General features: G+C 31.3%; 1 protein-coding gene across 10 annotated transcripts; it reads right to left on the reverse strand.

The window, feature by feature from the left end:
- Positions 1-646: 646 nt before the first annotated feature.
- LOC109811595 (uncharacterized) lies at positions 647-6,225 on the reverse strand. Of its 10 annotated transcripts, none has more exons than XM_083065119.1 (9): positions 6,071-6,225; positions 5,551-5,603; positions 4,607-5,384; positions 4,031-4,149; positions 1,995-2,867; positions 1,531-1,906; positions 1,289-1,454; positions 1,047-1,182; positions 647-966 (listed from the first exon to the last, which is right to left on the reverse strand). In XM_083065119.1, coding segments are annotated over exons 2-9 (2,568 nt in total). In that variant the 5' UTR covers positions 5,553-5,603; positions 6,071-6,225; the 3' UTR covers positions 647-848. The 10 variants fall into 10 exon arrangements, with proteins under 10 accessions (XP_082921245.1, XP_082921240.1, XP_082921246.1 ...); XM_083065114.1 differs by having other exon boundaries at positions 4,607-5,439; XM_083065120.1 differs by lacking the exon at positions 6,071-6,225 and adding an exon at positions 5,826-6,052.
- Between the last annotated feature and the right edge of the window lie 9,124 nt (positions 6,226-15,349).

A 15,349-nucleotide genomic window follows, 5' to 3' on the forward strand; every position in this document is an offset into this window, starting at 1 on the left:
CGGAGACCTTGCGAAGCATGCAATTGCTGAAGGAGCCAAGGATGTAGTCAAATATATGTGTGAGCGTGCAAGTTTTATTTGTTTCTGCTTTCTTTAAAGAGAAACAATCCATACAAATGAAATGGTTGCCATTTATGTGAACGGCGTCACTGGGTTAGGATTGTCGATAACTAATTGTCTCTAGTAAAAGTTTCGCCACTTTTTTAACTGATTATTTGGGTTGGTCATTAGTTTACATCCAAAATTATCTCTTCAACTTCTTTCTTCAAAATAAATAAATACAATCTAAATCACAGGACTGACACGAGTACCGTACGTAAGAAGAAAACCAATTGCATAATGCGTATTGGAAAGAGTGTAAGAATGTGTTCCTGACCTCCTCTATGCAAAGAAATATGTATAAAAAATATGCCAATTCTATTAAAAAACAAGATAATGTCAATTAATTATATGGGAAAATAGTTTTTCTAGATAGTACATGACCCAAGCGTGAATTAAGCCGTCACTTGTCACGTAAATTCTGCTTATTTCTTCATCAAGAAATCTACACGCAATACGATGAAAACAGAGAATGCAAATTTACATGGCAACCGATCTGATTTTATCCAAATCTAGAATAATAAAAAGGAATCTCAAACACAAAAACTCAAGAAAACAAAATACTTATTCATTTCAGAATCATGGCCTCAAAAACAGCCATCAGGTTTCCCATTGGTGCACTCGGCATAAATACAGTAATCACGGCAAGAACAAAAAAAAATAATACAAAAAAAGTACCTGGAAGCGTCCAGGCGATAGAACTTGTAATGATTCTGTATTCTGTTATATGTGACCCTTTAATGTCAAAATTATTGTATAGAATAAGCTCGTATCACTTCCACCACTGGTGCTTGACACATTGGACACTTTCTTCTACTTTGGAGCAAATCATTGGCACATTTTGAACATGTGCACATGTGCCCACATCTGCAAGACAAATACAATAGCAATATTAGCACCAGGTACAAATAAATAACTGATTTGTCAAGCTGACACTGAAATAGCACCTGTACAACAAAGAATCAATATTGCCTTCGCAGCATATACAACAAAGTCCTTTCCTCACACATTCCCATTTAGATTTATCGTCTGTTGAAACACAGTCATGCCCTCCTGTGATGAATTTAACTTGGTCATCTAAGACTATTAATAGAGGAACGTTATTTTTCTTAAACAATAACGTTACAGATCAGGTAGAAAGGCTGTTGAACAAGTATATTAAATACGAAAAGGACAAACATAATCAGACCTGATGAACCAGTTGAGCGATTTAGGGCTGCAGAGACTTCCTGTCTTATTGAGCGTTGTAGTTCTAGTTGCATATCCATACAGGCCTCCAGCATTCTCTGCATATTATTCATCCTTTGCTGTAGCCTAACCATGTCAATTCTCAAGTCATTAACAATATCCCACTCCTGCCAAAAACAAAAAAAGTCCAATCAGAAAATTATTAAAATAATAGCACGATTATGAGATGGGAAGAGTAGGCACTTGAATGTCAAGACTATGGAGTACATCAGCTAAAGAAAAGCAGTTACGTCCCGCAAATGAACGCACAATTCCTAGGCGCTGATTATTTATGTCACTTTGTGACCAATTGTCATGACGTGAGTGCCGATCCCATATAGGCTGAGGCGGAGGTGTTGGTGGCAAGGGTCGGTCAAGTGAGCTATTAACAGTACCCTGAGGACCAACAATTGGTTCTCTATTCTGTTGCCCTGAGTCTCGTTCAGCCAAGGGAGAAGAAGGGGTTGTTTCTTGCAGCTCCCATTCAACATGAGCATGACCTTGCCTTTCAACATACGATTGTATCAACTGGTCAAGACTTTCACGAAAACTGCTGCGAAGGAGGTTTGAGACACTTCTCCTGCCAAAGGAAAAGAAATATTTATTCTAATTTGCTTGTTTTGCTTTCAAAAGAGATTTGCAGAAACTCTCCAGACATATAAACATACCTACTTAGCAATTCCCTGAGTTCAACACTGTATACATTGTCATCTTCAGGAAAATAAAATCCATGAATTCTACCAACTGGAGCTGCTTCGTTATCAGAAGGTCCTCCTAACCAAATTTCCACAGCCTCTTGAAAGCCACCATCCTCTTGCCACACTTCAGGGGCTTCTTGCTCTTGCATACGAGAATTTTCTCCATCTTCACTTCCCAATATGTTTTGGGGCCATTCATTTGCCGTGCTATTGAGCTGATTATCATCCACACTTTGATGCCAGTCACTTCCGTCATTTTCAATAATAACTTCTTCCTGTTGCTCTCCTTCCAGAGCAATAGATTCAATCAAATCTACATCACCAACAATATTGCTATATACACGATCATCATGATTTGATAAATTGCTTTCATCATTAGTTATATCACCCCACTGAGATTGCTCAGTATGTACCTCGCTCAACTCTTGCATATTGCCATGCTGTGTATCTTCAATTTGCAAGCTTTGTTGGGTAAGATCATTAGAATGGTCTTCAGTTGGCATCATATCAGTATTTTGTCCGGTGCCATCTCCTCTTTCAACCCTGATGAAGTAAGGTGATTCTGAATCTCTTGTTTCTACATGAGCAGTAGAGCCTTGCCAATCTAAATTCTCACAGGTGGTTCCTTGAGAGCAAATCTGATCACCTGGTATCTCAAGTCCGTCACTTCCATCATTATTATGCTCAGATTGTTCAGAATGTACAGTTGGGACTACTTGTGAACTGCTAGCTCCAGTTTGTTCAAATGTATTAGCATCAATATCACTCTCGGATGAGGTGTCAGATGGGTTACTGGCTGTTTGACTGCAACCAAATTGGTCCTTTCTAAAAAAGAAACCTTCCCTGTTCAGAAGACAAGTAAACATCATTGGCACAAAGCAGATAAATAAAACAATTAAACATGAAGGAAGGAAAACGTACTGGTAGCTTTAAACAGTAAAGCTAAAGTAACAAAGAACAGTTACACTTTTATTTGGTTTAAGGGGACATAAAGTAGAGAAGATTATTTCAACCAACAATTTGGATTTGATTTACTTAACATCTATTTCAAAATGATCTTCAATCACCAGTTGCCTTAAACCCTAGGTCTATCATTTTCCAACAAAGTACACACTACAAAATAATATAGTTCACAAAAATTCTGTCATCGTTTGTATTTTAACTAAAACAATAAACCTTTCTTTGAACTCGAAATATATGGTGTGAAACTGTCATTAAGTAAGGTTATGAACAAAGCTGCATGAATCAAACCACAAAAATATAAGGGTGTATTAGTGAAAACATATGAACTGAAAATGAAAACAAAACACGATTAATGTGCCCTAAGGGCCATTTGATTTGACAAGACGTTGTGTTATCACTTTAGTTACAAAAGGTCACCTTATTTTCACTTTGTTTTCTGTTTTCAAAAGTTTGTATGGAAAACAATAAAAAGTTGTTCTCACTGTTTCCTATACAAATTTTTGTAAAGGAAACAAAGTAACATATTGTAATTAAAAGTGAAAACAGAGAGCATTTTCTCAAACCAAACAGCTCCTTAATTTTCTTATTAAAAAGAATCACCTACATTTCAAATTTACTGTCTTCTTTAGAAGTTTTATAAATGTTTTAATATATTTTATATGATACATACAATGTCTTGCTTTACTCTCATTCAGTTAAAAGATGCTTATAATAGCAGAAGTTTATCTTTTGTTATACCAAATTCAAGTGACCACATGTTTGAACAAATACAGCAGATGTGTAGCTATCTGCACCTATAATTTTTAGGTTGTAAAGTTTCAAGGATATATATACAAGAATAAACTCATTAGACGTTCAAAAGATGGGGAAAAATAAATAGCAGAACCTCGGTACAATACATGTCAGCTATATGGATCCAAAATAGAAAAGAAAGTCAGCAAAAGATGTTTGACCTATTTAAGTAAAATATAAGAATCCAGAAGACTTCACATAAAAAAGAAGTTTAGCTTCTTCTCAACTTAACGGCAATATGAACTGCATACCTTAGACCTGATACAGTCTGCTTTTGCCGCAATAAACCTAATTCACTTTCTGCAATGGAAGTGGACCTGTTATTATCAACCGATCTATCATTTCTCAAGAACCTGCCTCTAAGCAAGGCCTGAAAATATTTCAGAAACAATCATCAATTGCAAGAGCAAACCTCCGATTCAAACCAAGTCCTAGATTTAAAATTATTTGTTCAAATGGATTCAAATTTACGGTATTCCCCGCTGGCCACTTCATCTTTCCCATGTTTTCTACATTATTTGCATTACAGATTCTAGGAATTTTTCTATTCTATGTTTACAATTTTCCATTCACAATGCCTGCAATGAAATTGTTACACTTCATGTTCCCCAACAAATTGAGCATAAAAATAAAACCAACTACTACAAGTTCCCCTAAAATTATTACAGGTCAAGTTCACTTAAGAATACCTACTGACACTAAATTAAAGCAAATATTTTACTAATTACATGGGGAAAAAGAAGATCCAATGTCCGCACATGATACATGTATGGTACCGAAAAAGTAAAGAAATATTGCCAAAAAGATATCAACCATATAACACAAACCTGAATGCGATTGCGATGGGGAAAATGAGATACAGCCCGATGGTCCAACAATTCGTGAACTTCTCTTCGCCTTTCCATCTCAGCCTTCTTAAGCATATCAAGCAGCACCTGTCGGCCACGTAATTTACGGATTCCCCTCCGTGCATGCTCCGTTTGGCCCTCACTCTGATTAACAACAAATCCTTCACGAACACATTCAATTTGGGTACCAGTTTCCGAAGATTGTTCTTCCCTATTTTCCCCAGAAGAAACACCTCTCTGCTGGCTACTCATCTGCACCCACTCCCTTACGATACTCACCCTTTCCTGCTCAGTTTCCCCGAGCCATTCTCCCCTTGAACCATTATTTCCTTGGGAACCATTTGATGCATGAGCCCTAGAACCACTATTCATCCATTCCCTGAATATCTGTCTCACTCTTTCTCTCTCAACTTCTCCAAAATCGGAGGAGTTTTCACGACTAGAATTGTTTAATTCCTCGTGTTCATCATGGAACTCATTCTGACTTTGAGACCAGGTTTCAGAATCATTCTCGCCCAAGACTGCATCCTCTATCATATGCCCTTCTCTATGGTTGCTTTCCGGCATATTTTCCTGAGATAGGTCAACATCCAACCCATCACTCCTCTGCTGAAGTAGCACCTCCCCAGGTCTTCCTTGAACTTGTCTCACTACCTGCTCATCCTCAATCTCTCGCCACATTTGCAAGACTGAAGACGACCGGGTGCCTCCCCTCCCTCCATCTCCTTGCCTCCCAGATGACTGAGAATGGGACTCCCTTAGGAAAGTAGATTCGAGCACAGTCACATTATGCACACCAGCAACAGCCATTTCTAATTTAGTTTCACAACAAGTACACAGATCTTTTCAATCCATGTGACTCAAATGCACTAAAATTCACACATCGGGTGGGGAAATCAAAGAGATTCAGAAACAGGCCTTACATTTCCGGCTTTTCCACAGATTCGAACCACTTCTGCTATTACCATTCCTCTCCCTGCATCATCATCACCATCGGTATTATTAGCCTCATCAAGAAAAAAAATATTACGAATTTTGAATTTCGCAAAATTTGCAACCGAAAGAAATTACTGCTCGTGCTAACTATACCTTAGCCTGCCAAACACAAAATAATAAAAATAATTACGAAATAGCAAATCAAACAATTTATTCAATTTTTGTTTTGATTATATAAAAGAATCAACGTGAGTTTTCATACCTTTATCCAAAACAGGCTAAATAAATATGAAATATCTATGCTGAGATAAAATTATTGAAGAATGAGAATCTCAAATTTTGAATTAAAGCAAAGCAGCCTCGCAGATCATTCAATTTTCCGATTGCGAAGAAAGAAAATGTAAAATACGAATGTGATTCCAAACTAAACAGCAAAACACGGCATTAGAGCATCAAAATTCAACAGTGAAGCGCGAGACTGAGAGTGAAAGGTGAAAAGCAACGTACCAGCGAAGTTCTGCCTCTGATTTCGAAGTAAAGAAAAAGTAACCCTATCTCAGCGCAAAAAAAAACAAAAATAAAACAGAGAGAGAAACTTAGAAAGTAAACGAAAATGGAAGACACAGTATAGTGAAACAGTGAGAGAGGGAAGAGCCTGCGAATTTAGAAAAGAGTCATAAATTGGACACGTCAGCGTCTGCGAGACTTTTCCTACAATTTTTTTGTTTTGTTTTTGAAGCAGTTATCATTCCCGCGCCACGTGGCGGCTTCTCTTTTGTTCCGGGCAATTGACGAAACGTTCCAAATCTTAAATCGAACGTGAGGTTTGGTGGAAGGCAAATCTACGCACCCAACGGCGTCGTTTCGGCATGGTATTATGGTGTACTAATGTAATGGAATTTATTTAAATAAAAAATATATATAATAAATGATAAATAATCAAAAATAAAAATATTCTAAAAAAAGTAACTATTATAAAGGAAGAATTATGGTTGATTTATGATGATAGAATTCTAATGATTAGAAACTAAAATTTAAGTTAAAATCATATTTAAAATTAAATAATAAAGTCATAAGAGATGATTTTTATATTAAAAGGTAAAATTGACTATTAAAAAGTAGAAGTTAAAGCTGTTTATCTCCATTATATATTATTATAGATCACTATATCCTAAAATCTTTTTCAACAATTAATTATATTTATATATTTGTTGTCCCTTTTTCTCCACCAAACATAGACATCTTACAATAGTGAAAATGGGAAACGTAAACGTGTTATAATAAACTATTTATTTTAATGCATAGGATTTAGACAAACAATTGCAGATAAGTACTACAATTCAACAAAAGAAAAATGTTTGTAGCTTTTTTCTATAAATAAAACAGAATAAGATATGGTTAAAACGTCACAACATTAAGTAACTACTAAGGACTAGAGATTTAAATAATTTATCGCTAATTATAATCACTTGAATTTTTCTTTTGTCTAACACCTCTTTCTTTTTAGCTTCTCATCATACAGTCATGGTTACGTTTTCATTTTTTATACGATATCTTCGATTAATTTATCAGCATGAATTATTACCCTTACCCACGTCAAATAAAGTAGGCACTAGGCACCACAAGGTGGGGGACTAGGTCAATATACAAATTCGATCACTAGTAAGTATAAAATTCATGGTGTAAAGGAATGTTCTACGTACAAGCGGAATAAGAGGAAAAGCTAATTAATCAAACAGTAAAAATTATTGTCAATCATGAAGAGAGCTGAAACCTCAATTGTTTCCGATAATGTATTCATTAGATAATTGAACGTTAAAAACATATTAATCATGGGGTCATTCTTTATATATAGCATCCAATTCTACAACTGGTTCTCTCTTAATTGGCCACATTAAGCATATAACTGAAAAAGAGAGGCAAATTAATAATCACAGGGAGTAGTTACAACATAGTAAATGCCTTGTCCACACTCCAAATATTTCAAACTTGGTGTGAGTGTGACCTGTGTCCATTTAAGTTGATTAAATTTCTAGATATTTTTACACATATAGCTAGATGATTAGATCATATTGTAGAAAAATGTTTAGTAATTAAAGGAATGAATAAAATTTGATTCATTATAAGAATACTTACAACTAAACATATACTAAAAGAATATATGAAAATAGTTGCAAAATTAACCCTAGAAGGTATGGTCATGATGATGTTCACAAAAGGCTGTATCCAACACATGGATGGCTTTGTGGTCGCAGACCAGACTTTAACATTGGTCATTAATTGGTGCATTTAAGTTCCTAAAATCCGTGGATAGATTTGGATGAATTAATTTAGTATTAACTAATTGAAGAAATACTTTAATAAACATAATGATCTGCTAAACATGTCTACCTAAAGGTGCTTCAATGTAATCATAAGCTTGCTTTGTATATAAATATAACATATGCACAGCAGATTCTTCTTTGGAAATTAAGGCAATCAACCCTCAAAAAAGATGCAATAAAAAACCCACGTCCCCTATTAAATTAAGGCCCCTTGTCTAGACCCACCTTTCTGTCTCTGATTTATGGTTGTCTTTGTTAAGTGGCAATTTTCCGAACACATTGCATGCATGCTCCGAAGGACGCGGGAATAGCCATGTTTCTTTGTCTTGATGTCTGAGAGCCATTTTACTAGTAGATGAACATGTAATATATGTAGGTAGAGATTTATAACGACTTCAGCAGATTTGATTTCCGAATATCAGTGTTAGAAGGATGAATTAGGTTACTCTTATCTCTTAATTTCAATTAAAGAACTTGTTTCAATACCATTAAAAAAATTTACATTACTTAGAGAATTAAAGTCAATAGTCATTTATAAATTTTTTTTTTTAATTTACTAAAACACTTTTTTAATAACAAAATAACAAAATTATATCAACTTAACAAAAATACTAAAATAAACAATATTTTAAATGCATTGATTCTAATAAGTCTAACCAACTTTAGGTTAAAAGAATAACCATTGAAGCTTTGAATTGGTAATTATTTAAGTAATCCGTAGCTCAACTTTATTAAATATTATCTTTATGAAATTCTCTAACCAACTTTAGGTTAAAACAATAACCATTGAAGTTTTGAATGGTAATTATTCAAGTAACCCGTAGCTCAACTTTATTAAATATTATCTTTATGAATTTTTCAAACTCTATGCGTGTGTTGATGTGCATGGATGATCTACCTTTAATTGCACTAAAGCAATTGATAAATCATGTGCACAATTGGAAAAAACTAATTTGAATACCAACTAATAGCGAGGATTGGATCTAGGGTTAATATCTCCTAAAATAATGAATTATGGTACAATTTTTTTAATTAGAAGAGGTGTTTAGACTTAATGTTTGACTTTAATTAGAAGAGGTGATTAGACTTAATTTTTAATAAATATAATATTTTATAGTATTACCAAAATTAATTATATATTATATTTACTAAATACATAATTTAATGTTATATAAGAAAAAAAAATCACGAAGTAATCACTTTATTTTTTTTTATAAATATCATACTGTATTTAAAAACACAATAAATAATATTATTTAAAGATAAATTTTATTTATTCATATGTCTATAAAATATTACACTAATGAGATCATATTAATATTTGTGTCTTCATGTTTTATTTTCTAAAATTTGGATACATTAAATATATTTTATGAATATAAATAATTTAAAAACCAGCATTTTAGCATTTTGGGAGGAGGGGCATGATATTTGAATAAAAAAATTTAAAATTGTAAAAATTTGTTTATAGGTTCTAAAGCTTGTTGTATTTGATATTAAAATGTTAAATGTCTATTATTCCATTCTATCTACTTATAGTAACAAATGTTAATTAGCCAAGGGAACATTGGCCAATGTTGATATTCTTGTGCGCTCACATTTCCGGCCATTAGATTTAATAAAATTCAAGAAAACATTGACTAAAGCTTCAAATTAATTTCATTCAATTGGTAAAGTGATAATAAACAGACGAAACTCATCCTTAAATAATGTTTGTCAAACTCATAAAGAAGACTGTTTCTATATTTAACAGGAATATTCATTAATAATGGAAAAAAAATCCTTAAACAAAGTTTCGACTATTTAGTTCTACGACGAAAATTATTTATGATTGAAATCAGTGGTGTTTATTTTGTACCAAAACATATTTATAAAAAAAAATTATTGAACTTTATAAAATAATAATTATAGTGTTTTATTTAGTTAATCTAGAGAAGAAAAATCTGTGACATATCTAACCACAGAGAAATGCAGTGGGATAGGAGAGTGGTGTTAAAAGGTTAGAGCTTTCTTTGAGCTGAATCCTTTCTGATCTAATTGGCATTAATTGGTCCAATGAAGATAAATGATTGAAGAAAAGTTTCCAATAACATGACAAAATTCATATATTTCAGTATGATCTGGATGTGAAATGATGTAGGCCACGGAGCAGAACCACCACTACCAAGTTGCAATACCTTTTACTTTTATCATAAGATAATTTATTATGGGTGCAACGTGACATATTTATTGACTTTATTTATGGTTAAAATCAGTTGAAAAAATCGGTTCAACTTTTTATTGAAAATTTTCTTCTTAATGATATTTTTCTATCAAGAAGCTTTAAACTCAGAACATTACTTAAAATATTTGAACTTAGTTTTTCTCAAACCAAAGTGTGTTTCAAATTTTTAAATTTAGATAAGATCGATGAAAATGGTATATTTTATATATATATATATAATAAAAAATAATATTATTATTTTTTTATCAAAATTAATGTCTTCATTATCAAGAATAAAGATTTTTTTATTCATCAAAATTACACTAACAATATACATATTGTCTCAATCTCTCATCATTATGTCAACCTTAATACTATAAAATAAAGAGTGTAATATAAGAATAAAATAATAAAGAAATATTTTTAAAAAAATTCAATTATTAATTCAATAAAGTGATTATTTAAATCAACATAAAATGATATGATATTTATGATTAAAATTTTCAAATTTATAGATGTAGAAAATTTCAATATATATGAATAATTAGAAAAATTAAGATAGATTAAAATTAAGTAATATTATTTTATTATAAAACACTTCATATATGAGAAATCAGTATTTGAAGAGAGAATGCATTAAAAAAAAGTCATTATTAAATTAATAAGTTATAACATTGTATACATAATATATAATTTAAGAAAATTAGAGAGACCACACACCCTTACCTTATTCTATCCATCCTTGCATACTTGTTTAATGAATTTTCCCAAAACATTTTAATCAGATCACATTTCTTTGATCCATTTTCTCTTTCTACAGCCGTCGTGAATATCTGAAAGTAAAAGATAACCAAAGAAGGGGAAAAAAGTGACGTTGCCTTTAAAAGTTAAAGAGAATAAATAAAGATATATTTAACTAAAGAATTACACCTGAATTCTTTCCTTTTCAAAATACTACATATTCCTTTGATTTCAAAGCATGGCACATGGAATTGGTCCATTGCACTGGATGCTTCAATCATAAACCCCACGAAACAGTTTGCATCTTGATCATGCTCGTGCAAGATATGTAGGTATATAGCATTTTGATCTAGAACTACCTACCTCGTCTGTTTTGGGGGTAAACTTTTTTTTTTTTTTTTAGTCCCACCACCATTAATATTTTCAATTAACTAGATCGGAAATTAATCTTACTCAAAGGGTTTTGAAATAAATTTTAACTTATTAAATTAAAAATTAATCTTACTCATAATATTGTAATTGTTATTTGTAGAAAGGTTATTTTGGGACTAAATTTTGCTTGGTGAAAGTTGTATCGGGGAGCACAAAATCCTAGTTTTGGCATTAATCTGTGCCGATTGAAGCATGATGCAAAACAACTAGCAAACTGTTATTTATTTGGCTTTTGAGTTTGCAATAGAATTAATCAATTATTGTGATGTGAGATGAAATGTGATTATGATTGGTATCGGCAAAAGGGTTTATAATATAAACCGTGTTAGGAGATGTTGTCCTACAACTCCAAGAGTCATTTTCCTGGAGGTAATTAGTATTGCTTTGCTTGTGAGGCCTATTTCCCCTCATCATTGCATTTTTCATTTTTGATAGGACCTCTCATCATTACTTCAAAGGTGATATATAGAATTGAAAGGATTAGTTGTCACAGGTTTAGGTCCACCACCAACTACTCTTCACCGGTAACCAATACAAGTCACCTTGATACTAGGGTTTTATGTTTCTACTTTATAGGACACATTAAAGAGTCTAGAACTAGTTTTGGATTATATATCTTTCTTTTGGTCAATGGAATGCTATACATTTTTAGATCAATCAACCTCTATATATATTAAACATAAATGGTTATATATTAGAAATTTTTTGTTTGATGAGAAGATTTGTAGAAATATTCTTAATTTTTCATTCAATTTAGTTTTTATTTATTATAATTATTTATAAGTTAAATATTAATATTTTAAAATAAATTATGAATAAATAAAATATTTTTTTAAAATTTAATTTTTATATTTAAAAATGCTTATTTATATAAATTTTAAATATAATTTACATATTCAAATATAATATTTATTTATACATGATTTATTATAAATTTTAATCAATTTTTATATATTAAACACGAATCACGAGTTTTTATTTTGTGCAATAGTATTTTTAAGAATTTTTCTTCAACGAAAGAGATTTAATAATTTTTTTTAACTTCTTAACTAGTCTGATTTTTATATAACTATTTATGAAATAAATTTTATTGTATTTAAAATAAATTATCAATAAAAAATATTATAATATAAATTATTTATTATAAATTTAAAATATAATTTACATATTTAATAATATTAATTTATATAAATTTTAATTATAATTTATATATTTAAAATAATTATTTATTTATATATAATTTATTATAAATTTTAGATATATATAATAAATATTTAGCAAATATATTACACATGTTAAAGTATAAGTATTTGTTAAACAGCAAATGTAAACATCCAACATTATTGTACTCACATTTGAAGCCCAAAAGTGCAAATAAGCCCATTTGAAAAATAAGCTCACTATCTGTACAACCAGGCTTTGGTGTCTAGAGGCCCACTCTTCTTATTGGTCACTACAGGTGTCACTCTGTGGTGCTCAACGTCGGAACCCTCCTCCAATGCCCTAGCAAAACATGGGCTTCTATGTGAACATTTTTACATTAAGGTTTGAAATAATAAAGTTTAAATCATAGGAGTATGCAGGGCACGGATCAGTTTATTTTTGTGTGAATTAAACGTAAAATTTTAACAAGATTATTTATTTAAATATGAAACCTAATTCGATCAAAATATTCAATGATATATGTAACAAATCATATTAACGTGATATATCAATATTAATATTTTGTATAATTAAATCTACAGCTAGAAGATTCATATAAGTTTAAATATGATCTTTTTTCTAATGTCCAATTGTACTATTTTGCAATATCATATTGTCATAACAAATATCAAGTTTGCTCTATGTTGTTGATCAAATTTAGAATAAAAACTTAGTTTATATTGAGTATTTTGATTATTATAAAGAGTGTCTCTCATGTTGAGTGTAAATTGCATTGATATGTGTTTATGTTTTATTTGTTATGTTTTGTTCTGGTATGCCTAAAAGTTCCATATCGCTTGGGAGTCGAGGTTAAAGATAGTTTATAAACACTCTTCCTCCTTAGCCCACCAAGACGCCTTTTAAAGGACAAAATCGTGACGGCCCAACGAGGCAAAGCGAACAATACCTCGGATGCAGTGACCCTAACGATGACAACGGATTTACGATAGGAACATTGGCGCTAGAAGAAGGGCCCAAGCCACTCATGCCCCTTAGCATCGACTTGGGGGTCTTATTCCGGTACGCCTAAAAGTCTCACATCGCTTAAGAGTCGAGGCTAAGGGTAATTTATAAACACCCTTCCTCCTTAACCCACCGAGGCGCCTTTTAAAGGACAAAACCATGACGGCCACTTTTGCCCCTTAGCATCGAGGTAAGTCCACTGTCATCGTTAGGGTCACCGTATTTGAGGTATTATCTGCTTTGGCTTGTTGGGCCGTCACCTTTTTGTTCTTTAAAAGGTGTCTCGGTGGGTTAAGGAGGAAGAGTGTTTATAAACTACCCTTAACCTCGACTTCTAAGCAATGTAGGACTTTTAGGCATATACCGGAACATGTTTGTTTTGTATAAGTAACTTAATCATATATTTCTTATTAGATGATGAAAAGAATTTTAAATTGATTTTAAACTTGAAAAGTCAATAATTTGAGTTTATCACTCAAAATAATCAATTAACCACTTATAATGATTGATTATTTACACTGTGTTTTCTCATTTCGAGAAACTCATTGTAATGATTATTTTATAGTCATTTCTCTTTAATAATCGATTATTTTAATAATTAATCGATTAAAGTATTTTTGACCAATTTCAAATTTACCAATAACAAAATAATCAATTATCTAGAAAAATAATTAATTATTTCAATCAGATAGTTCTATCAATTTTCAAACTCATAACAAAAAATCTGAAATACTTGTAACTTGGTGAAATCTTTTGGAAAAAAAAAACTATTTAAAATTATTTGTTTCTTTGTGAAATGATCCTTTGTGGATAATTTCAATAAGGTGTTCAAGAATCATCACCATCAAATTAGAGAGAAAGGTAGAGTTACTATGAATTTAATTTACCTATTTTATTGATTTTGTATTCAGGTGAATTCAATATAAAACTCCTTTTATCATTGTTCTTAAGTAGGTTTCTCAAGATCAAATGTTTTATAGTGGGAGACTATAAGAACATTTCTTGGGGTTCAAAAAATGAGTTTATCTTTAGGATTCTAAGAGTTTATTGCATGTGTGTGGTTGTAACATTCTAAATATAGAGATAATGAAAAATCTAAATCAGGTTGATTGGGAAGTGAATATAAATTATAGTAGTAGTGGTTGAATCGGTATAAATTATTGTGTCTTTTCTCTTTATCTCTACACTCTTTATTTGAATTCTTTGCATTTAATTTTTTATTTTTAATATTGCATATCATATATGATTAAACTCGTAATTTGTTGTTAAGTTTAGAAATCAATCTTAATATTTTATTCTATTATTTAAATCAATAGATTTTTTTGAAATTTTTTTGAAAATTAAAGATCTTAAAAATATATTTTAAAATACCCAATTCAACCTCCTCTTAGATAAATTCATATTTTCTAACATGATTTTAAAGTAAATTGTAGGGATGACAAATATACTCGTACCCGCAAGTAATACCCGAACCCGTCTCGACTTTGATGGGGAATACCCGGTTTGACCGGGTACAGGTAAAACCCGATATATTAAATCGGGTATGGGTGCGGGTACGGGTATGTACTTACCTGCCCCGTCCCCGTCCCCGTCCCCGTTTCCATTCTTAATTTAATATCCACTTTTAATTTAATTATATTAAAAAAAATTAATATTTTTTTTATGTGTGATTATTTATTATAATATGAGATAAAAAAATAACTTAATTATAATTATAATATAATAAAAAAATAATTTAAAAATATTATTTTTTTTACAAAAATAAAAAATAAAAAATAAATTGACGGATACGGGTACGGGTATACCCGATACCTGACGAGGACAGGGATGGGGATGAAAATCACATACCCAACAGGTACGAAGATGGAGATGGATTTGACTCGCAAGGATGGAAATGAGTATCATGAAACATGTACCTGA

This window comes from Cajanus cajan, chromosome 10 (genome assembly GCF_000230855.2).
Source record: "Cajanus cajan strain Asha chromosome 10, NIPB_CcT2T_4, whole genome shotgun sequence".
Classification (NCBI taxonomy): Eukaryota; Viridiplantae; Streptophyta; class Magnoliopsida; order Fabales; family Fabaceae; genus Cajanus; species Cajanus cajan.

Coding starts and splice junctions, on each gene's coding strand:
- LOC109811595 (XM_083065114.1), bottom strand. CDS start 5,437: ATGGCTGTTGCTGGTGTGCATAATGTGACTGTGCTCGAATCTACTTTC. Junction 1,907..1,994: donor CTCAGGGAATTGCTAAGTAG/GTATGTTTATAT, acceptor TTCCTTTGGCAG/GAGAAGTGTCTCAAACCTCC. Junction 1,455..1,530: donor TCCATAGTCTTGACATTCAA/GTGCCTACTCTT, acceptor TGTTTTTGGCAG/GAGTGGGATATTGTTAATGA.